Genomic DNA, 17,877 nt, shown 5'->3' with positions numbered 1-17,877 from the left:
TGATTTGTAATGAAAGCACACTGTAACCTGAAAGTGTATTATTGATTATTATTTTTATATTATTACATATAATAATATGTGGTTTAACCCACACAGCATGTGGGTTAAACCACATGCTGTGTGTGGCAGAGAGATGAGTTTGGCTGTTTGTTAGTGATGTGCAGTAGGAGGAGAGACAGGGAGGAGGGGGGAGGAGGAGGAACAGCGGCCAGCCAGGCAGGCAGAGAGGGAGGAAGGACGGATCAGTTAGAGGAGGACAGGCGCGCTGCTCCCCGTGTTCAGGCGGTGATTTCATGTAGTAGAGGAAGGAGGAAAGCTCGTCTGACTCTCAAACGGATTTTTATTTATTGTCTCCCGGAGAAATGTGCACTCCGTGTTGTATCTCGCAGGTGAGTAACAATAGTCGGACTCGGTGCTGTTTCTTCCTCTCTTCTTCCTCTATGCTAGCTCCAACGTCGACTGTTGTTATCTGTCTGGATGGAAATGTTTAGCCGCCCGCCGCCAGCTAACGACCAGTCAGCGGGGTTTTTCTTCTTCAATGTCCCGGTGACTCCTGTCAGCCACCGTGATCCAACAACGATGTGAAAATAATTAAAGTCCCTCGATGAAATGACTGAACAAGTAGACTGTGGTGAGGTTACAGTCGGCGGAAGACAAAGAGAGACGAGGTAACTAGCTGTACCTGCTCTCACAAGCCTCAGACTGTCCCTGCAGATGTGTTGGACTCTAACAGAGAAGATCTGCGGCTTCACGCTGCTCACACGTGTCCTGTGTGCATTTCTAGGTGTTGCTAAATGTGGTTTTCTTGTTTTCTTGTCAGCTTTGCACGGTTGCACTTTTCCCTGTGATGAAGGCACATCTTGCTCCTCAGCTCAAAAACTCCAGTCCAGTCTCCAGCTCCTCTGTCAGTCACAGACCAGACTGCTGGTGGCTCACAGTGATCCACAGTACACAGAGCTCTCTCCCCACAAAGAATCAGACAGGCACACCCAGGAAAAGTATTGAAATCTGCAAGCTTTTTTTTTTTTTTTACAATAAACTATATTGATGATAGTAATTTGTGTTTATAGGTTTTTTTAGGCTTTGTTTTGGACTGTTGGTTGGACAAAACATGCCATTTTGACTGTCAGCATCAGCCTTGACATTAAAGGAATATGTAACTGGGATAATTTCTGACAAACTAGTGAATATTGAACCTAATTGGTGGTTACTAACTAATTTGAGGCCTGTAAGTAATATGAAATTATGAAAAAGTACAGACAGCTAGTGGTTTATAGTCGGAGAGGATTTTCTCCAGCGCTGAGTGTCCTTGTTCGACTAACAGATTGTTTTGGACCACAGGGTCACCACTGCTGAGCTGTCTGCTCAGGAATTTAATTACACAGACACATCCCTCATCTAAGGGGAGCTCACATCTATTTCCTGTTCTTTTCAGTGGCAGGAAATGATGGAAACGGGGAAGGATTAAGAGAAAATGAATGGCAAACAATAAGACCAGTTCTGTGTTGCTGTGCTAATCCATGTCACAGACACCCCCTTTAGTTTTGTCATCATCTAAATTTATTTGGATACCTGTAATTAACTTTTTGTGCCCCTCTTGAGGCTTAGATGAGCCCAAATTGATGTGTGGTCTGCTAATTTCCTCTTTGGCTCAGAGGTGGAAATTAAGGGAGGGTGGGCGTTGTTTGAGTTAGATTTGGAGAGAGGGCTAGGCGTGGTGTGGGAGCTGCTCACTTGTAATTTCTCAGTGGGATCAGGGATGTGTGCCATCTTGTGTGATGGGATAGGAGATGGGCTTTGGCTCAATGTTGAGTTTGGTCCAAAGCGCTGCAAGCATTGGCTGTGAGTGTGGGACGGCGCTGAAGCCATGTGGGTGTCTGGAAGCAGCACGGCTATGGCAAAGGCAACTTTGGCAGGGGACAGACTGTCATTCAGCGAGTATCCTTCCTGATAAACTATCCTTGAGTGAGACATCAAGCAGTGAACCTACACCCGAGCTAATGTGGATGTGAAACCAAAAAGAGTTTTTCTTTTTACGTTGCACAATTCTTCTCCAGTCCGCCATGCTCCAGGGTTGTGCAAGATACTGAACCAAAATACTTAAAGGAGAAATCAGGATTGGTGGGCAGGTTATCTTTACTTTCGGTTGGTCATTTATTACAGGAAATATTCATTCTGTCATTGACTTAGATTTGGAGTAATTTTGTATTTCTTTTAAACAACATTTCTGCAGTTTTTAAGAATGCCAGCTGTCAGGAATGCAATCTCCCATGTAAACAAGTGCTGTGATATCCTGAGCTGTCACTAAATGTTCGCTTGCAGCTCAGCAACGCTCAGCACAAATGCATCTGTCACCATCAGATGGTGGTTTGCCTAATTGTTGCTGTGGTCATTGCTCAAAGGCTGCAGTGTCTCAGGGGCAGGTGATCCTAAAAACAGGTGTTGATGACCTGTGAAACTACAGCCTGTGTAAACGTGGCCACCAAACATCCTTTGCAGTCTCCCCAAACATAAATGTCTGGGCCAGTCATACAATTTGAATTACTAGCCGACTGTGTCCGTGTGAGATATGTCTGCTATTTTTAAGCTGCCCCGCAGGAATTTGCTGTGGTCAGCAGCCGCAGGAGTTGGTGTTCCCACAGGGGCATCACTGGCAATCTTTCATCTCTTTTGTGTCCCTGTGAACTGTCATACAGAAGCGATTATGTCTTCTTCAACCTCCCCCCTTCTTCCCATGGCTTGTCTCTGTTATCTATTTTATCTTTGTGAAAGGGTTGAAGGTGCTGATGTAACTGTGCGAAATGCCAGCTAACTCTTTGCATGGTGCCATTAGTATCAGTAGACGAACAGTAAGGCTGTGGATAGGAAAGCTCATTATACTGTGTGCACTTTTTGTTACTGAAGCCTCACACTCGTAAACAATACATCATGGGAAGTGAAACCGGCCGCTTGGTAAACACAGCATGAGGCTGGTTTAGCCTGTTGATCTGATATTGTATTTTCAGTCTTCCCGTTCTTTTCTGGTCTGTTTCCTTTGGTTATTTTCGTGACGGACTCCTTTGTCTGGACGGGATTGTTTCATTTCTGTTTTCCAGCACTTCACTGTACCTCAGTTCTTCTTTGTCTTTCTTTTCTGTTGGACTTAAGTTTCTCTCTGTTGGTTGTAGCTAGGGGCTGTGTTTGCCAAGAGAGAAGCAAAGACCACCCTTTGTGTGTAGGAAACAGAGCAGTGATACATTTTTGCTGTGTGTATACAGCTGCCTAGCTATATAGACAATAGCAGAGCTGTCAGTCTCGATATAAGGGGCTCTGGAGTAGATCTTGGTCTGCAGCTCGGGCCAACCTAACTTGTGTGTGAGAAAGATTCTGCCTTGTATCTCATTGTTTTAAAGTTTGTTTGTTTTGCCTTTCCCTCTTTCTTTCATTTCTTCTGCTGGTTTCTCCTCACTGCGTTCAACACTAAGCATTGTTGTAATCTGAGATATGAGGGTGTGTCTACAGTTTCGTCTGAGCTGTTGTTTTGTCATGATTCATTGCGGCCAACTTTATCCAGTGGCTGCTACCATTACTCTCTAACTAAAAGGGAGTTTCTGCAGTTTAAAAGCAGCCAGCTGGAGTACAGAGCACACATTAAAGGCAAAATGCACTAAGTATTAAGTACGACAGTGAAGAAGGATGAATGTATTAGCTGTGATGAATGAATGAGCAACCACACTAATGGTGCATCAACCATAACCTTACCGTATACTCTCACAGATGCAGCCATTGAACTTGTTTAGTGTGAGTCATGTTTGTCTGTGCTGCTATTTTTTCCCAGGAAACGGATCGCTTTTTTTCCCCCATGCTGATAAACATAAAGTGAGCATCTAGAATCAGCTGATGAAAGCTTTTCCCTCCGTCCAGCCCTTGGGTTTGTAAATCTGTGTCAGCCCCAGCAGGACCAGATTGTTTATGTAGCTCGATGCCAAATACTGCTGTCACAGATGCCACATGTAACACGTTTTGTCACTTCCGAACCCGTGGAAGCATTGTTGACACATCTGCATGGCTGGTTACTGGAGGAGAAAACCCTTTAGTGGCTCTATGTCTCTCTACAGCCTCCTTTGCTTTGCTCACTGCGATATATTGAGCGACCTATTTTTGCGGTTGGTCTGTTGCGTAAGCAGTTGTGTCTACATGGCCATGTGCTCCAGAATTTACCCCTGTGTGTTTGACTTAGGCTACCCTTGCCATTTTCCTGTTGGTACTCTTGATCCCTGCGGGGTTAAGGGTAATAATGTGGTAGAGAATGGAGGATGGAAGAAACATGGTAATTATCATCAGTGCTCTGCTGAACAGCTCACAGTCTAATCACAGATGTGGTTTTAGGTTTGTCTACATTTGTTGATTATGCATCCAGCTGTAGGTCAGAGTTTCAGTTGAGCTATCCATGGTCTTACTAACTAATTCTATCTCTGCAACCACTTGCTTCATTTTGAATGGCATTTGGGTTCATTTCCTGAGGGCATTCTCGCTGCCGTGTCCTGTCCATCCTTTCCATGTAAAGCTGATTCCTGTGTGTGTGCTTTGAGTAATATTGTCTTTCTCCTGACCCCTAGAACAGCTGGAGGGCACCCAGGCATTGGGGACTGAGTGATTTAGGTTAAAGGGTTAAAGAAGAAAACAAGAGGAAGAGGGGACAACAACAAGCCTCAAAGTAACAGGGTGGGGGAGGATGGAGGAAATGAGATGAAGAGAGTGTAACAGCTTCAGGCTGAGTGAGAAAGAGACAAGCTTTTGTCTCTTGAGATTCCCACAGTGGCAGTATAGTGAGGCTTGGTGCCTTCAGTGGAGGGTTGTGAGAGTCTTGGCTTATTTTAAGTTTGGTAAAGCTGAACCAGGGTCTGCCCATCAAGGGGTCAAAGTGCCTCTGATGATCTTTTTTTGACGGGTGACTAGAGCAGTATGACAACCTAGTGGGGGGTTGCTGTTGATATTGAAGAAGGGGTATAAACTGCAGACACGCTGACCACCTGTCGAAATGCTGGTGGGGCAGGCGTGCGGTGGAGGAGGGGGTGGATGGCCCGTGAAGTGAGTAGGGTCAGCGTTGGTTACCGTGGATACTCTTTTTGTATCTGTGGATAGTGGAATTCCCAGAGACTTTCCCGTCTCTCCTGGCTCCCCCTCCCTCCATCAGTTCTGCTTCAGCCTGCCGTTGGCCCCCTCACTGTGTGCAGTCCGCTGGTGAAACACCCCCTAACTAATGAAATCTAAACACCCTCACGACTTGAATCATCCCGCTTTTTTCCCTGCTTACTTTCAGTCTGCTGTAGTTAATTACTCGCCCATTGAAAAAGACATGTGGGTGCAGCAGAGACAAAGGAAACGGCTTATCCTGTTAAGCTGTGTGTAGTCAAATGGAGATCAGAGGCCACATGCATAAAACTTTGTTTAGATCCAAGGCTAGACGTCTGCGTATGCTTAAAAGCAGAAGTGTACATGTGCAGCCTTGGAGTTTCCAGAATTTTATATTTTATCTTAAGCATCGGTAAATTGTATGCAAGTGTTTGAGCTTAATGCCCACTTACACAATTTACCATAAATATATATTAACACACCCCTCTTTAATCCTGATTGGGAATAAACTGGTCTCATTCCTTGTTTGATCTGGCGTCAGAGCCTCCAAAAAGTCTTTGTGTGCATTACATTGTAGATACAGGAATTGAACCTTGTGTGTTGATCTATTTGCTCGGGTTTGAATAAAGTCATAGAGTTGAGAGGGATTCACTGTTTTTCTCAAGGATACCACAGCAAAACAGACACGTACCATCATAAGGGATTGAACCAAGATTTTCAGATATTGCCGAATTCCTTCCTTGCTATGCCACCCTGGGGCTCCACTCTGTTGTTTTCTGATCCAAAAGGCCAGGTATGTGTTGTGTTCTTGATTTCATAAGGTTTAATTCATGATTTTGCACCTCACAGTTTCTTTAAAAAAAAAATCTATATGTACCATTATATAACAAGAGCATCAGACACAGCAATGTTTTTCCACTTTCTTATCTCTCTTAGAGAAGTAAGTGGAAACTTTTTTTTGCGTTTGGTTTCACATGGGAATAGAAAGCTTTCAAACTGAAATTACGCAGCTCGCATCAAAAAAGCTTCAGCGTCTTCAGCACGAGACGAAAACCAATTAAGTGGGCCATCTAGAAAAGACCGGCAGGGAAAGCTTTTGGAAAGAGAGACCCAGAAGGCACAGCCATGTGGACAGAGAAGTAGCTTGATCCCGACCATGTGCCTGTGTGGATCCACGAGTCTGCAGCATACCACACATTACTGGCATCTGGAGCGGAACGCAAAGCGTCAGACAATGTTGCACACTGGCTTTACTACATCAGTACACCCTGGCCAGATTACAGACCACAGCTGAGGACACACGCTCGCAGACAAGGACTACTGCTGTGACTGAAAGGCAGATTTAACTGATCTTGCTAGGATACATTAACAGGTCTAGATAGATAAAACGTGTTAATCACCACACCATTGGTTGGATTGATGCTGGAATCCTAGTTTGTCAGGATACATATGGGCTGTTAGATTGGATGTCCTGGTGGCTTGCAGTTTGTTTCCCTGACAATGTAACTGTAATCCACATAAGAGAATGAATTTGTTGTCATACATTGATTGGGATAGTTTTATTTTTTCGTCAGATGTCGATGCCATTAGACGGCACTGTGCACAACTCTCCTAAGCTGTTTTTCTCTATAGCCCTGACACTCTCCAGTTGACAGGTCAGTAGTTGTTGGCACATTATTACCCATCTGCCCATAATTTTCAACCTTTCATCTAACACCTTAATGACAGTACTTAAAGACAAGTTTTCCCTGTAGCTCAAAAAGACTCAACCATGGTCAGACTAGCCTCGGCATGTAACCCACTCTCGTGCCTCTCCCTCATCACAAGTCTGTCTCACATCCCGTTAAGTGGAGGAAGGAACGTGGTGCGTGTAATCCCTCCAGCAGTGCAGCACCAGTGCAGCCTTACAGTGAACCACACCTTAACTGTAGACCGCATCAGAAGTTCACCTCTGACCACACCAGTGTGTGTTCTGCAGGCTGAGGAGTAGGAGGCTTACACTAGCAGGGTGGGGTGGCTACAGAAGGACATTTTACTGTATAATTATAGAGCCTCCGTTCTCCTAAATAGAACACAGGGCCTGTCTTTATGAGACTGTCCTCATGTATGAGGGCCTGTCAGAGACACAGTGTAGGCCTCTGTGTGTGTGTGTGTGTGTGTGTTTATCTGTTTTCGGACAAGACTTTGCTGTCTACATTGAGTTGCCACTGTGAAGGAGGGGGAGGGATTTGTCCCCCGTGATAGAAGCCATGACTGAGCAAAGAGATAGTCAGGCGGGTGTCTTCTACTGCAAGTTTACCTCTGTCTAGTAAGTTGCGATAATTTGTCTTCTGGCTCAGATCTGCAGTAAGTACAGTTCCAGGATTATGAAAGCTGAAGCTCTGGAAATATGAAAATGTACAATACGATACAATAATAACAATAATATGTAGTAATATGTGCAAATAAAGGATCATCATCTTGTTGCATTTTGTGAGATGAACTTCACATACATGTAAACACCAAAGTTACTCTGGGATGTGCAACAGTACCTATCTCTGAGATACTGTAACATTGAACTTTCAACTATGAATTAAAAGGTCTGTTTCATGAAGAATGGAGATTTTTTTTTTGTTTTCTTCATTCTCTTCTCGTGCAGCTGACAGAGATGGTTGCAAAATCACCCTCCCTTATCCAAGTGCCCTGTAAATACATTGTATAGGCCTGTCTCAGATTGCTCATAATGGTGTGGAAAATTCTGAAAGTAATATGGTAATGTTTTCCCCATCCCTCCCTCCTTTCCCTATTGTTCTTTGTGTCCAGCTGGCCTGCTGCTGCGGCTCAGCGGCTTGCTCGTGCTGCTGTAACTGCTGCCCCAAGATCAAACAGTCCACAGGGACCCGGATAATGTACGCCCTCTACTTCCTGCTGGTCACCATCATCTGTGTCATCATGATGTCCCCCACTGTGGAGCAGGTGTTGAGAGAGAGTGTAAGTACATAAATCACACGCAGCAAAGAACCACTCCCCCACAAGAGGTACACACAAGCATACACATGCTTTTATAACTATGTAAATTCCAGGTATGATGAGATATGTAGCTGAAGATTTTGAATTGCATATGGTTGGAAGAGTTAATTCTAAGATGGCTTAAACTGCACAGAGGGAAAATTAAATCTCTCGTCTGTGCTTCATGACAGCTCAGTTTTATATGTAGAGTGAGTGGAGAGGTTTTGAAACTCTCAGTACTAAAAGCCTGTAATAGATAAGTGCTTCCATAGTGCGGTGAGGATACGCTGGCTATGATGAAATCTGTCTCTAGGTCATGGTTTCCTTTCTGGGCAGATTATTGTCATGATTTGGGCGTCACCCAGTTGGACAGAGAGTCGAGTCCATTTGCTGCTGATTCAGACATTCAGCACATCCATTATTGCTGTGAAAAAAGCCACTTGACTTAATATAGTTTAGCTATCATCATTGCAGGTATAGAATTTGTGTGGAGGCCGTGGTTTAGCGGTGACACGGTTATTATCACAGCCCTACTTCCGCCATCTACCATTTCACCCAAATGGTGCCCAAACCACATGCTTTTCTATTTATGTCTTAGGTGAACAAAGCACATAGACTTTTATTGATTTCTGTTTTTGTGAAATTGCCTCATGTCTCTCTTACATCTATATCTACATCTTCTTAAATATCTGCTGCTTTCTGGTCGTCAAGAATAACATCTGTGTATTTTCTCAGGAGTAAATTATGTCCGTATTGTCTAGTCTTTGTAAGTTTAAATATCGTTTGAGGTCTATTCCCCACTTTAAAGTCTCAATTTTGCCACCTTTTTGCGAATGTCCTAGTTTACTGAATAAAGAGTGGGGATTGACTCAGAGGCTCTAGTAACCGAGCCAACAGGAGCCTCAATACTGTGACCATTTACACTGTTTGGCCTGCTGCTCCATCTACACTCTCTGCCCAGACTTCAATTTGCAGAGGTTAGCAACTGTACAGTTATTGAGGTCTGGGCGCCATCACACAGAACAGTGCTGCTAGAAACGCATACTGACATGGAGCAGAACCAAACATATTTGTAGGTTACACACTCTCCACACACATATCTTGAGGTTGGGTGTTCTCTTGTCAGGTTAGCCAGCTTGTGTGTTTAGCTCAAGGAATGTAACAGATTTACCTTGTCAATGCTAACAGGCAAAATTAAAGACATTGTTACAGACCATGTGTGTCTTCACAGTAGTAAGGCCAGAGTCAAGGAGGAAGGAGCTGAGGATGGTAGCTTTTTGTTTTTAACCCCCCACCTTAGCCTGTGAAGTTAGTCTCCTGAGCAGTGACGTTCCTGTTTCACTTTCACCATGAAGTATGTACAGTGTGTATCAGCATACGCTGGACTAGAAGAGTAAGCAGGGAATAGTGATATCTGTATCTAGGAAGAATACCCTTAGCAAACTGTGTTACTATGGCAATAGCGGCAAGCTTCCTCAACTCAGAGCACTATTTGAAGACGGTGATCTTTTTCCACCAATCTTCTTCTGCTGTTTTTGCTTCTCTCTTTCTCAGACAGTGTCTACTGTAAAGCATAAAATCGGCTCCCCACTGTGTGCCTCCGAGAGGAGAACCTTGTAAAAGGCCCATTCAGGCACCAAATGGCCTCTGATAGCCCCACGCATAGCCCGCTGAGTTACACACACATATATACACGTATACATGCACACTGTCAGTCACACACTGACCACAGTGGGAAGTCCCAGCTAAGAGAGCAGCCATTGTGTGTATGAGAGTGCTGGTCTTTTCTCAAGAGATTTACAGCTGTCTGAAACAGCCGGCCCCTTTCCCTCTTAATCACTACACCATGGACATGCTAATATGGTCCTCAACATGAGACAAAAGCTCCAAAATGGGCTTTTTACTCTATGTTGTGGTCTGGCTCTGGACTGAGCTGCACACTGAGGTGATGACAACTCAATCCACTGGCGTCTCACCCACCAACGTCAAAGTCCAAAATACTCTGCCAAAAACTAGCAAAGCCAACTCAAACAATTTATTATCTGAAACTAAAGATCTGTAGTTCTCCCGAAAATTGACCGTTGTATTTGTTTTGATTCACGGCTCTACAGTCAGGGGGAACAGGAGAGGGGAACAGGTATTTGCGCCTCCATTCTGCGGTCATCATCTCAAAGGCTGCCCCTACGGGCCAGTAAAGCACTTCCAATTTGAAGGCAACAGCAAGGTCCTTATCTACTTTACTGAATCACCAGCTCTAGTTACACTCATCTTTGTTATATACCTCAGTGAAACGTCGAAATAAATTGTGAACATTTATTTGAAGACGGATCTCCCAGTCCTTCACCCTCGTTCATGCTTTCTCTGCTTTTCCCTCTCCCCATATCCTCTGACTTGCTGACAAGAGGCAGTTAATTTATTCATCTGTGTCTTTTGTTTGTGTACACTGACAGTTACTTGTAAGGCCCCTCTAACAGCCTGTAGAGAACGAGGGATGAAAGAGTGCTTCATTGAGAGAAAGAGGGGTTGTTGTTGCTGCCTGTTCTCTCTTTCTGCTCCTTTTAGAGGCGTGACACTCAGAATAGCCGCTATTGGGCCTTTTCTCTGTGGCCTTGTACAAGACAAACATGGGCAGAGGTGGGGGGGATTCAGCACCATAATGATCTCATCTAAATATCTTGGGTTTGTGATTTTTGTCAATCAGATCCCTTTCTACAGTGAGTTGTGTGAGACGGTGAATGCAGGGGAGAACTGCAAAACTCTGGTTGGCTACTCGGCAGTCTACAAGGTGTGCTTCGGCATGGCCTGCTTCTTCTTATTCTTCTGTATCTTCACCATACGAGTCAACAACAGCACGGGCTGCAGGGCGGCTGTACATAACGGGTAAGGAGACCTTGTTCCTCTCGTTAGTCATCTCTAATATCTAGCAGGATACTACATTACACAAGTCAAAAGCCAAATGAAATTCAAACTCTTGATAGGAGGCGGGTTTTTATTAATGCTAGCATTAATTAGGTCTGTTTAATACCAAGAGTAAAGATATAGATATCGTAAACGAACAGGCTTATCCTGCAATTAAGCATCTTTTTCTTGTTCCTTCCTCTCCAACATCAAGTGATCTTGTGTTTCTTTTTCATATGCAACCTTTAACAGTATCATTTTGAATGTTAGGTTCTGGTTGCTGAAGTTTATTTTGCTAGCGGCATGCTGCGCTGGAGGCTTCTTCCTCCCAGAAGAGGAAACCTTTCTGGAAGGTAAAGATTGAACACTCAACAATGGTATTTGCAACATGTTTTGTTAGATAACATATCATTAATTTATCCACCTTGACCCAGCAAGTATTAAGAAGAGTGTGGAAGTAACTTGCTGCATTTTTTTGATTAGCAACATAATTTTACAAGCTTCCTCAAATAAACTGCATCCCTTTACACAGCCAAACATTTTCTGTAGTTTGAATATAATCTCACAGCATGAAACCAGATATCTGATGTTAGGTCTTATTGTCTCTAAAACCATTTCCCCGTCTCTCTCTCTGTTCAATGGACCACAGTGTGGCGCTACGTGGGAGCCATTTGTGGCTTCATTTTCCTGCTGATCCAGCTCATGATGTTGGTGGAGTTTGCACACAGATGGAACACAAATTGGTGAGAGCAACATGTCTTCTCTCTCCTCCTATCTCTTGTAGCCCGGTATCTCGGAGCCTGGCTCGCGTATGTGAGCATGGACGCCCTGTCAATAGGAATAGTGCAATGCTTTTGATTTCTTTGTGAGAAACTCTGAGGTTAGTGGGTGGAGGGGACGCTTGGCAGCAGGTCGACCCTGAGCGGATTCACAGGATGCACATGGTTTAGGAGTGTGCTCTCAGTTTCCCCTTGCCCTTCCCACACAGACACACACACATACCACAGCAGATTGTTCCAAAAGCGATTAATGGTTTGGTAACTGATGCATTAAACTTAAACCTCTCAATATGTATTGGGCCCACTTTATTTAATTTTTTAGTAAAACCCTGAATTTCCAGACCAAGTGAAACTGATGTAAAAGCACTTAAGCAGCCATAAACCTGTCTTCTCATCTCCCCTGGGTGCAGGAATAACTCAAACAAAACTCTTTCTCTTTCTTTGACTTTGTCAGTTGTCTTTTTATTTTTCTTTGTTCACTTGATCCCTTTTACTCATTAAATGTACCCTTGTTCATGTTGTGTTTTTCTTTTCTGCGGTCTGTTTTCTTTTTCTCTCCCCTTTTTTCCGTACGCAGGAGTTCAGGAGTGAAATATAATCGTCTCTGGTACGCTGCTTTGGCCTTCGTGACTCTGGTGCTGTTCAGTGTTGCGGTGGGAGCTGTAGTCTTCATGGGTCTGTACTACACTGACCCCGAGGCCTGCTTACTGAACAAGATCTTCCTGGGCATCAATGGCAGCTTGTGCTTCATCGTCTCCATGTTGGCCATCTCACCGTGCATACAGAAACGTGAGGACCTGCACATTATCTCACATCACACAAATAAAAATACAAGCATTTGCATTTATGTGATGTTTATGGAAAGCTACTTGGCTTAGCACAAAGAGAAGTTCACAGACGGCACATCTGAGGCACATCAAACATAGCATAATGATAGAAAGTAAGACTGTTGCCTGAAATACCCGCAGCGTTTTCTGCAATGCATTCATACCAACTCAGGAGTCTCTGTCGGCAGAGGCAACTACATTTAAATCCTGTATTCACCTTTGTGTTCCTGCAGTCCAGCCCACATCAGGCCTGCTGCAGCCAGCAGTCATCAGTGTGTATGTCATGTACCTGACCTTCTCAGCCTTCTCCAGCAAACCAAAAGAGAGTGAGTACGAGCAGACGCACATCTCCACCGAGTACACACTATTGGTTGCCAGCTCGGATCAACAGGTATTATTTATGTCCAGTGGTGGGCTGGGCTTATTAACGCTGCAGATGGATAAAGTTTACCTGGCAGGGATGGCATTGACGCAGCTGCTTCATATCATGACAGTGACTTTTAACAATAAATATCAGCTGGTGTAAATTAAATATAATGAGGCCTTTCTAAGATGAGACATTAAGATCTTTATGATAAAGATTTTTTTTTTTTAATTTTACATAGTGAAATGAGACATAATACATATCACACATAAACAAAATATCTTTGATTAAGAAAAAAAGTTGTGATTCTTAAAACAAATTTCTCTGTATAGTCTGAGGTGTATCTCCGCAGCACTCGTGTTTCCACAGTAGTAGTCAAGTTAATATACTATGGTGAGACACTATTGTAAAGATAATATTACCATAAATATTTAATATATCAGTAATATATCCACCTAAGTAACGCTCAAGTATACTACAGGCTGTTGGTGCTGTTGTACTTACTGAATGTCCTGTACTGTCTCTCCACTCTCGCTGCTGCAAACATTGTGCCAAAATACACACACACACTCCCTGCATCTCTTGCAATCTCCTTACTCCTCTCAATACTCCCTCTACTTCTTCTTTCACCCCGGACATCTCTGTCTGTACATTCGCTCTGTTTAGTGGTGGAGAGAAATGGTGTGAACACAACTGTGTGTGTGTTTCCCTTCAACTCTGGGACGGAGAGCGACAAGAAGATTGTCACTGCTGTGGGGACCGTTCTCCTGTTTTTCTGTGTCCTTTACTCTTGGTAAGACACACGCACACATTTTGTTTCTCCTTTTTCCTATTCTCAATGTCTACATACATTCCAAGTTTTCCTCAAATATATTTCTTTTTAGCGTCATATGTTGTTGAATTTATGTTGAGTTTAGAGATCATACAAAGGCTACATTCCATACCCATTAACAGCAGTTGTGTTCTAGGCAATGTGGAATAAAAGTAATGCATTTTATGACAGGATGCAGTGACAGAGAGAGGGTAGTTTTGATTGGCTGTGACTCTCGAGAGGCTGTGCATGATTGGCTGTGGCTACGCCAAGGGTGTGAGACACCAGAACTATGGCTTTTTGCATTTTGTTCACATGTGTTTCCCATCAAGTGGAGGCATCGTGTCTCTTGTGGTCGTTCCCTGTAGAACAGGGAATTAGACTCTGCAGCAATTTGAAACTGCACATTACTGGAAAAATATATAGTGATGGAATTACAACTTTTCTCTCCTTCCATTTGTCTTTCTCCCTCTTTCTCTTTCTTTAGCTTGACGTCCACCACCAGGCGAAGCTCCGCAGCACTCCGAGTGTGTAGGAACAGTGAGCCAGAGACTGAGGTAAACGCAAACATAATTCAGATCTCACTGGGTGTGTGGGTTAATGAAACGCACAGGCTTGTTAAACAGATTAGTAGGACTTGAAAACCCCACTGACCAAGCACTCCCAATTAGATGCACTCATCAAATTAAACAGATTAGGCCCAAGAGACATAATGTGTGTGTCTGTTCCAGTTAGATGGTAACCTGTAGGTCTTTCTTTATCCCACAGAGAGCACGCTGCTGTTTCTGTTTTGGAGATGACACAGGTGAGGAAAGCCAAATCATTTCCTCTCACTATCATATCTTTTTTTTTTTCTTGCTTTCCCTCTCTCCCCCTGCCTCTTCAGCCTGCTCAGTGTGTACGCATATGTCCCCAGCCGTAGTGTTTGCACACAGAGGAGCTATGCTCATTGCTATTCCTCAGCCAGATTGACGATGGTGAGAAAGTATTGGTCAGCAAACACAGATGATGTCACTGTTACTAGGAGGTTAGTATAGACACAGTGAAGCAGGACCAGAGGCAAAGCGGAATTGTTGGTAGGCTGACACTGCCCCCTGCTGGACATGAAAATAAAACATAACTATCAGAAATATATCATACATATAATTAAAACGAATCAGTCTTCCATAATGACATTAGATTTTCTTGCATAACTTTTATCGTGGCTCATGTCATTGACTTCAGCTGAAGTCGGACTTCCAGGCATTTTCTCACCCACAACCCGTTTGCATCATTTCATGTGTGCTTTATAGATGATTATGATGAGGAGAAGACTGGTGGAGGCCAGAACGTTGTGTATGACGAGAGAGAGGGAACCATCTACAGCTACACCTACTTCCATTTTGTCTTCTTCTTGGGATCACTCTACGTCATGATGACCGTCACTAATTGGTTCCAGTAAGTGATACTTAGTTGTGTAATATAATACACAGTAGACAATAGCGGTGTCTTTGCTACACTTCTGGGGCTGTATTCACAAAAACAAAACAAAAAAACTGAGAGCACTTGTCAGACCTCACTTTGTATGGTAGTTCATTAAGTGTAGATTAGATAATCACCAACTGAAATAAATAACTTGAATAAATATTTTCATAATAACAGTGGATCCGATAACTGTGCAAAAGGCACAACTCATAGTGATGAATCCAAAGGAGGTTATCAATGTTCCTCTATGGAGCCTCAGTGTATTTATTTTGTTTTGTTTTCACAGTCTGCTTTTGGTTCATTCTCATCACTCTCATAGAGTTATTTTCAACCGCAGCAGGCAGCTGTTTTCAGGAAGAAAAAATAGAGCCCATTGTAACTGCCGAGCATCAAACAGCCAACAGGCAAAAGTTAGCATCCCGTTGATAGTAGTAGTACATCGTGGTGCATAGAGCTGCTAATGAGTCAGATATTCCCCTTAGGAGTTGGTAGAGAATAAAACAGAGCTAAAAGGAGTGTGAATACTGGACTTCCTTTCATTAAATGGCCAGAAACACAACTCTCAGTGAGTGGTTATGTTTCTTCATTTTCAGCCAGATGTGAAAATCAGCATCTGTTTGCCATATCTAGTTAAAAGGTGATGAAATGTCAGTGTTGTGTTTGTAGCTTGTTTTCTGCTTCCCTCAACCAGCCTAAAAGTTATTGTAGGTTTCAGGTGGCTCTGAACTGGGAAAGAGAATAAAAACCACGTTTGTTTCTTTTCTTCCGTTTTGCAGTTTTGATGACCATAAGATTGAGAAACTGTTGGATGGGAGCTGGTCAGTGTTCTGGATCAAGATGGCCTCCTGCTGGGTCTGTCTCATCCTTTACATGTGGACCCTCATCGCCCCCATGGTCTGCCCGAAGCGCTTTGAGGCCTAAGACACACATCACTACACTAGAGTCGGCTTACTCTGTCTCTTGGGATGTGGCCAGGCAGAAGCTCTCACGCTGAGCCAAGGGGCTACCCCCATCCTCCTCTTTTCCTTGAAACACAACCCTACTCTACCCTCAGCGTTCGAAATGGAGGATTATCTGTTGCCTTTTATTTTATATGCTAGTGTTTATTTTACTTTGTTGTACAATGTTTAGCTGTTAATACCTTGATGGTAATTTTTGTTGTCTTTTACTACCACTTACTCCTGGGATTTTGTATTTCTTACAGATTTTAAGTTACATAAAGAATCATTTCAGTTAAGTTACATTATGAAACATGTGAAGCATCCAGCCTCCATCGATTCCTTAATAATTTCAGATTTGAAACTATATTTCCTAATTATTTCCTCGGTGTGTCAGTTTTTTTTAGATTACCGCTTTTACTCTCAGCCAGGCATTTCAGTTCTGTACAGGTGGACCATAAAGTTGTGGCAAAGTTTTGGGGCAAATTTATTTCAGCTTAGAGATGTTACAAGAGAAAATGTATTTATTAAAGTGTCTTACATAATCAGGAATCATTTTGTGGAGGAATGTGCTGAAAATTGAATTAGATTTGTCCCCGACTTTGTTTAAAAACTCATCTCTCAGGCTCAGATGTAAGCTGTATATGTTTATGCTTTGTTATGTTGCGCCCTTTTGTAGACGTTTTCTATGCAACGGAACAAGCTCTTTTGGATATTATAGACACCCAATGTCGTGAAGTTTCCACTTAGATCACAAGGATAATGTGTCAGATTTTATTAATGTCAGTGCTCCCTTTGAGCTAGATCTTTTCTTAGGAAAACCCCATTTCATTTGTACAGCATTTCCAGTGATCGTCGTTGTTCTACTGGGCAGTGAACTTCAAATCAATCTGCCTTACATAAAAGTGAAGTTAGTGGAGCGCCGCCTCTCTGGAAGAGCTGCAGTGACACAAAGGAGGAGCGTTTGCCAAAGGTAGATGTCAGAAAACAACAAACTTCTCTGTCAGATTGTTTGGCCAGTTAGAGAAAAATCTAACTGAGACATCATGTATTTGCATGCACACGCAGACACTTCAATCAGCTGTTTTCTGTACAGTTATAAAGGCTTTTGCCTTGTCTTTGTTACTTGTATCAGCTCATAGTGGTGGTCAGAAAAAGGTAGCATGAGTGATTTTACTGAAGTTATTCAACACTGGATGTTGAGTTTACTGCCGAATCAAAAGTCACACAATGACCTTCACCTGTTTGATACCTGTGGAACATGTTTTATTTGTATAAAACACAATATATCGCACATTGTCAGCTGCCAGTCTATTATATTCAAAAATAAATCAGTATGCTCATTGTCTGATTGTATTCCTAACATGTTTTATAATAACTTATATGTACATTTTGGCTAAAGTTCTGTGATCTGTGGAAAGTTTCACTCGAATTTTGCTTCATATGCCTGCAACTTTTGTCATGTTTGTCCTCTTTTGGAAATATTTCTGCATTTTAACTATTGGTATGGATGTAGAAATGCAACGGTGCTCTGCAGCTTTAATATCAAGCTACATAAACAAATTCTAATACAAATAGCAGGACCCACTGTGAAAGCTGTCTACCATAACATGCAGGAATACTTTTTGACTAAGTATGTGGGTGCCATGCAGTTGTTCACACTCTTTCAATAAAACATCCATTGAACACCTTG

The 17,877-nt window shown here is 42.9% G+C and overlaps 1 protein-coding gene across 1 annotated transcript; it reads left to right on the top strand.

The window, feature by feature from the left end:
• The first annotated feature begins 339 nt into the window (after positions 1 to 339).
• Positions 340 to 17,875, top strand: serinc5 (serine incorporator 5). The gene is made up of 12 exons (XM_070834478.1): positions 340 to 389; positions 7,918 to 8,085; positions 10,805 to 10,983; positions 11,272 to 11,354; positions 11,651 to 11,744; positions 12,358 to 12,569; positions 12,841 to 12,933; positions 13,638 to 13,764; positions 14,270 to 14,339; positions 14,551 to 14,587; positions 15,075 to 15,219; positions 16,023 to 17,875. Exons 1-12 carry the CDS (start codon positions 363 to 365, stop codon positions 16,165 to 16,167), a joined length of 1,380 nt encoding a protein of 459 aa, XP_070690579.1. The 5' UTR covers positions 340 to 362; the 3' UTR covers positions 16,168 to 17,875.
• The last annotated feature ends 2 nt before the right edge of the window (positions 17,876 to 17,877 follow it).

Source organism: Pempheris klunzingeri, chromosome 7, assembly GCF_042242105.1.
Source record: "Pempheris klunzingeri isolate RE-2024b chromosome 7, fPemKlu1.hap1, whole genome shotgun sequence".
NCBI classification, from domain to species: domain Eukaryota; kingdom Metazoa; phylum Chordata; class Actinopteri; order Acropomatiformes; family Pempheridae; genus Pempheris; species Pempheris klunzingeri.
Note: the sequence above shows the minus strand (reverse complement) of the source record. Positions and strands in the feature narration are given on the sequence as shown.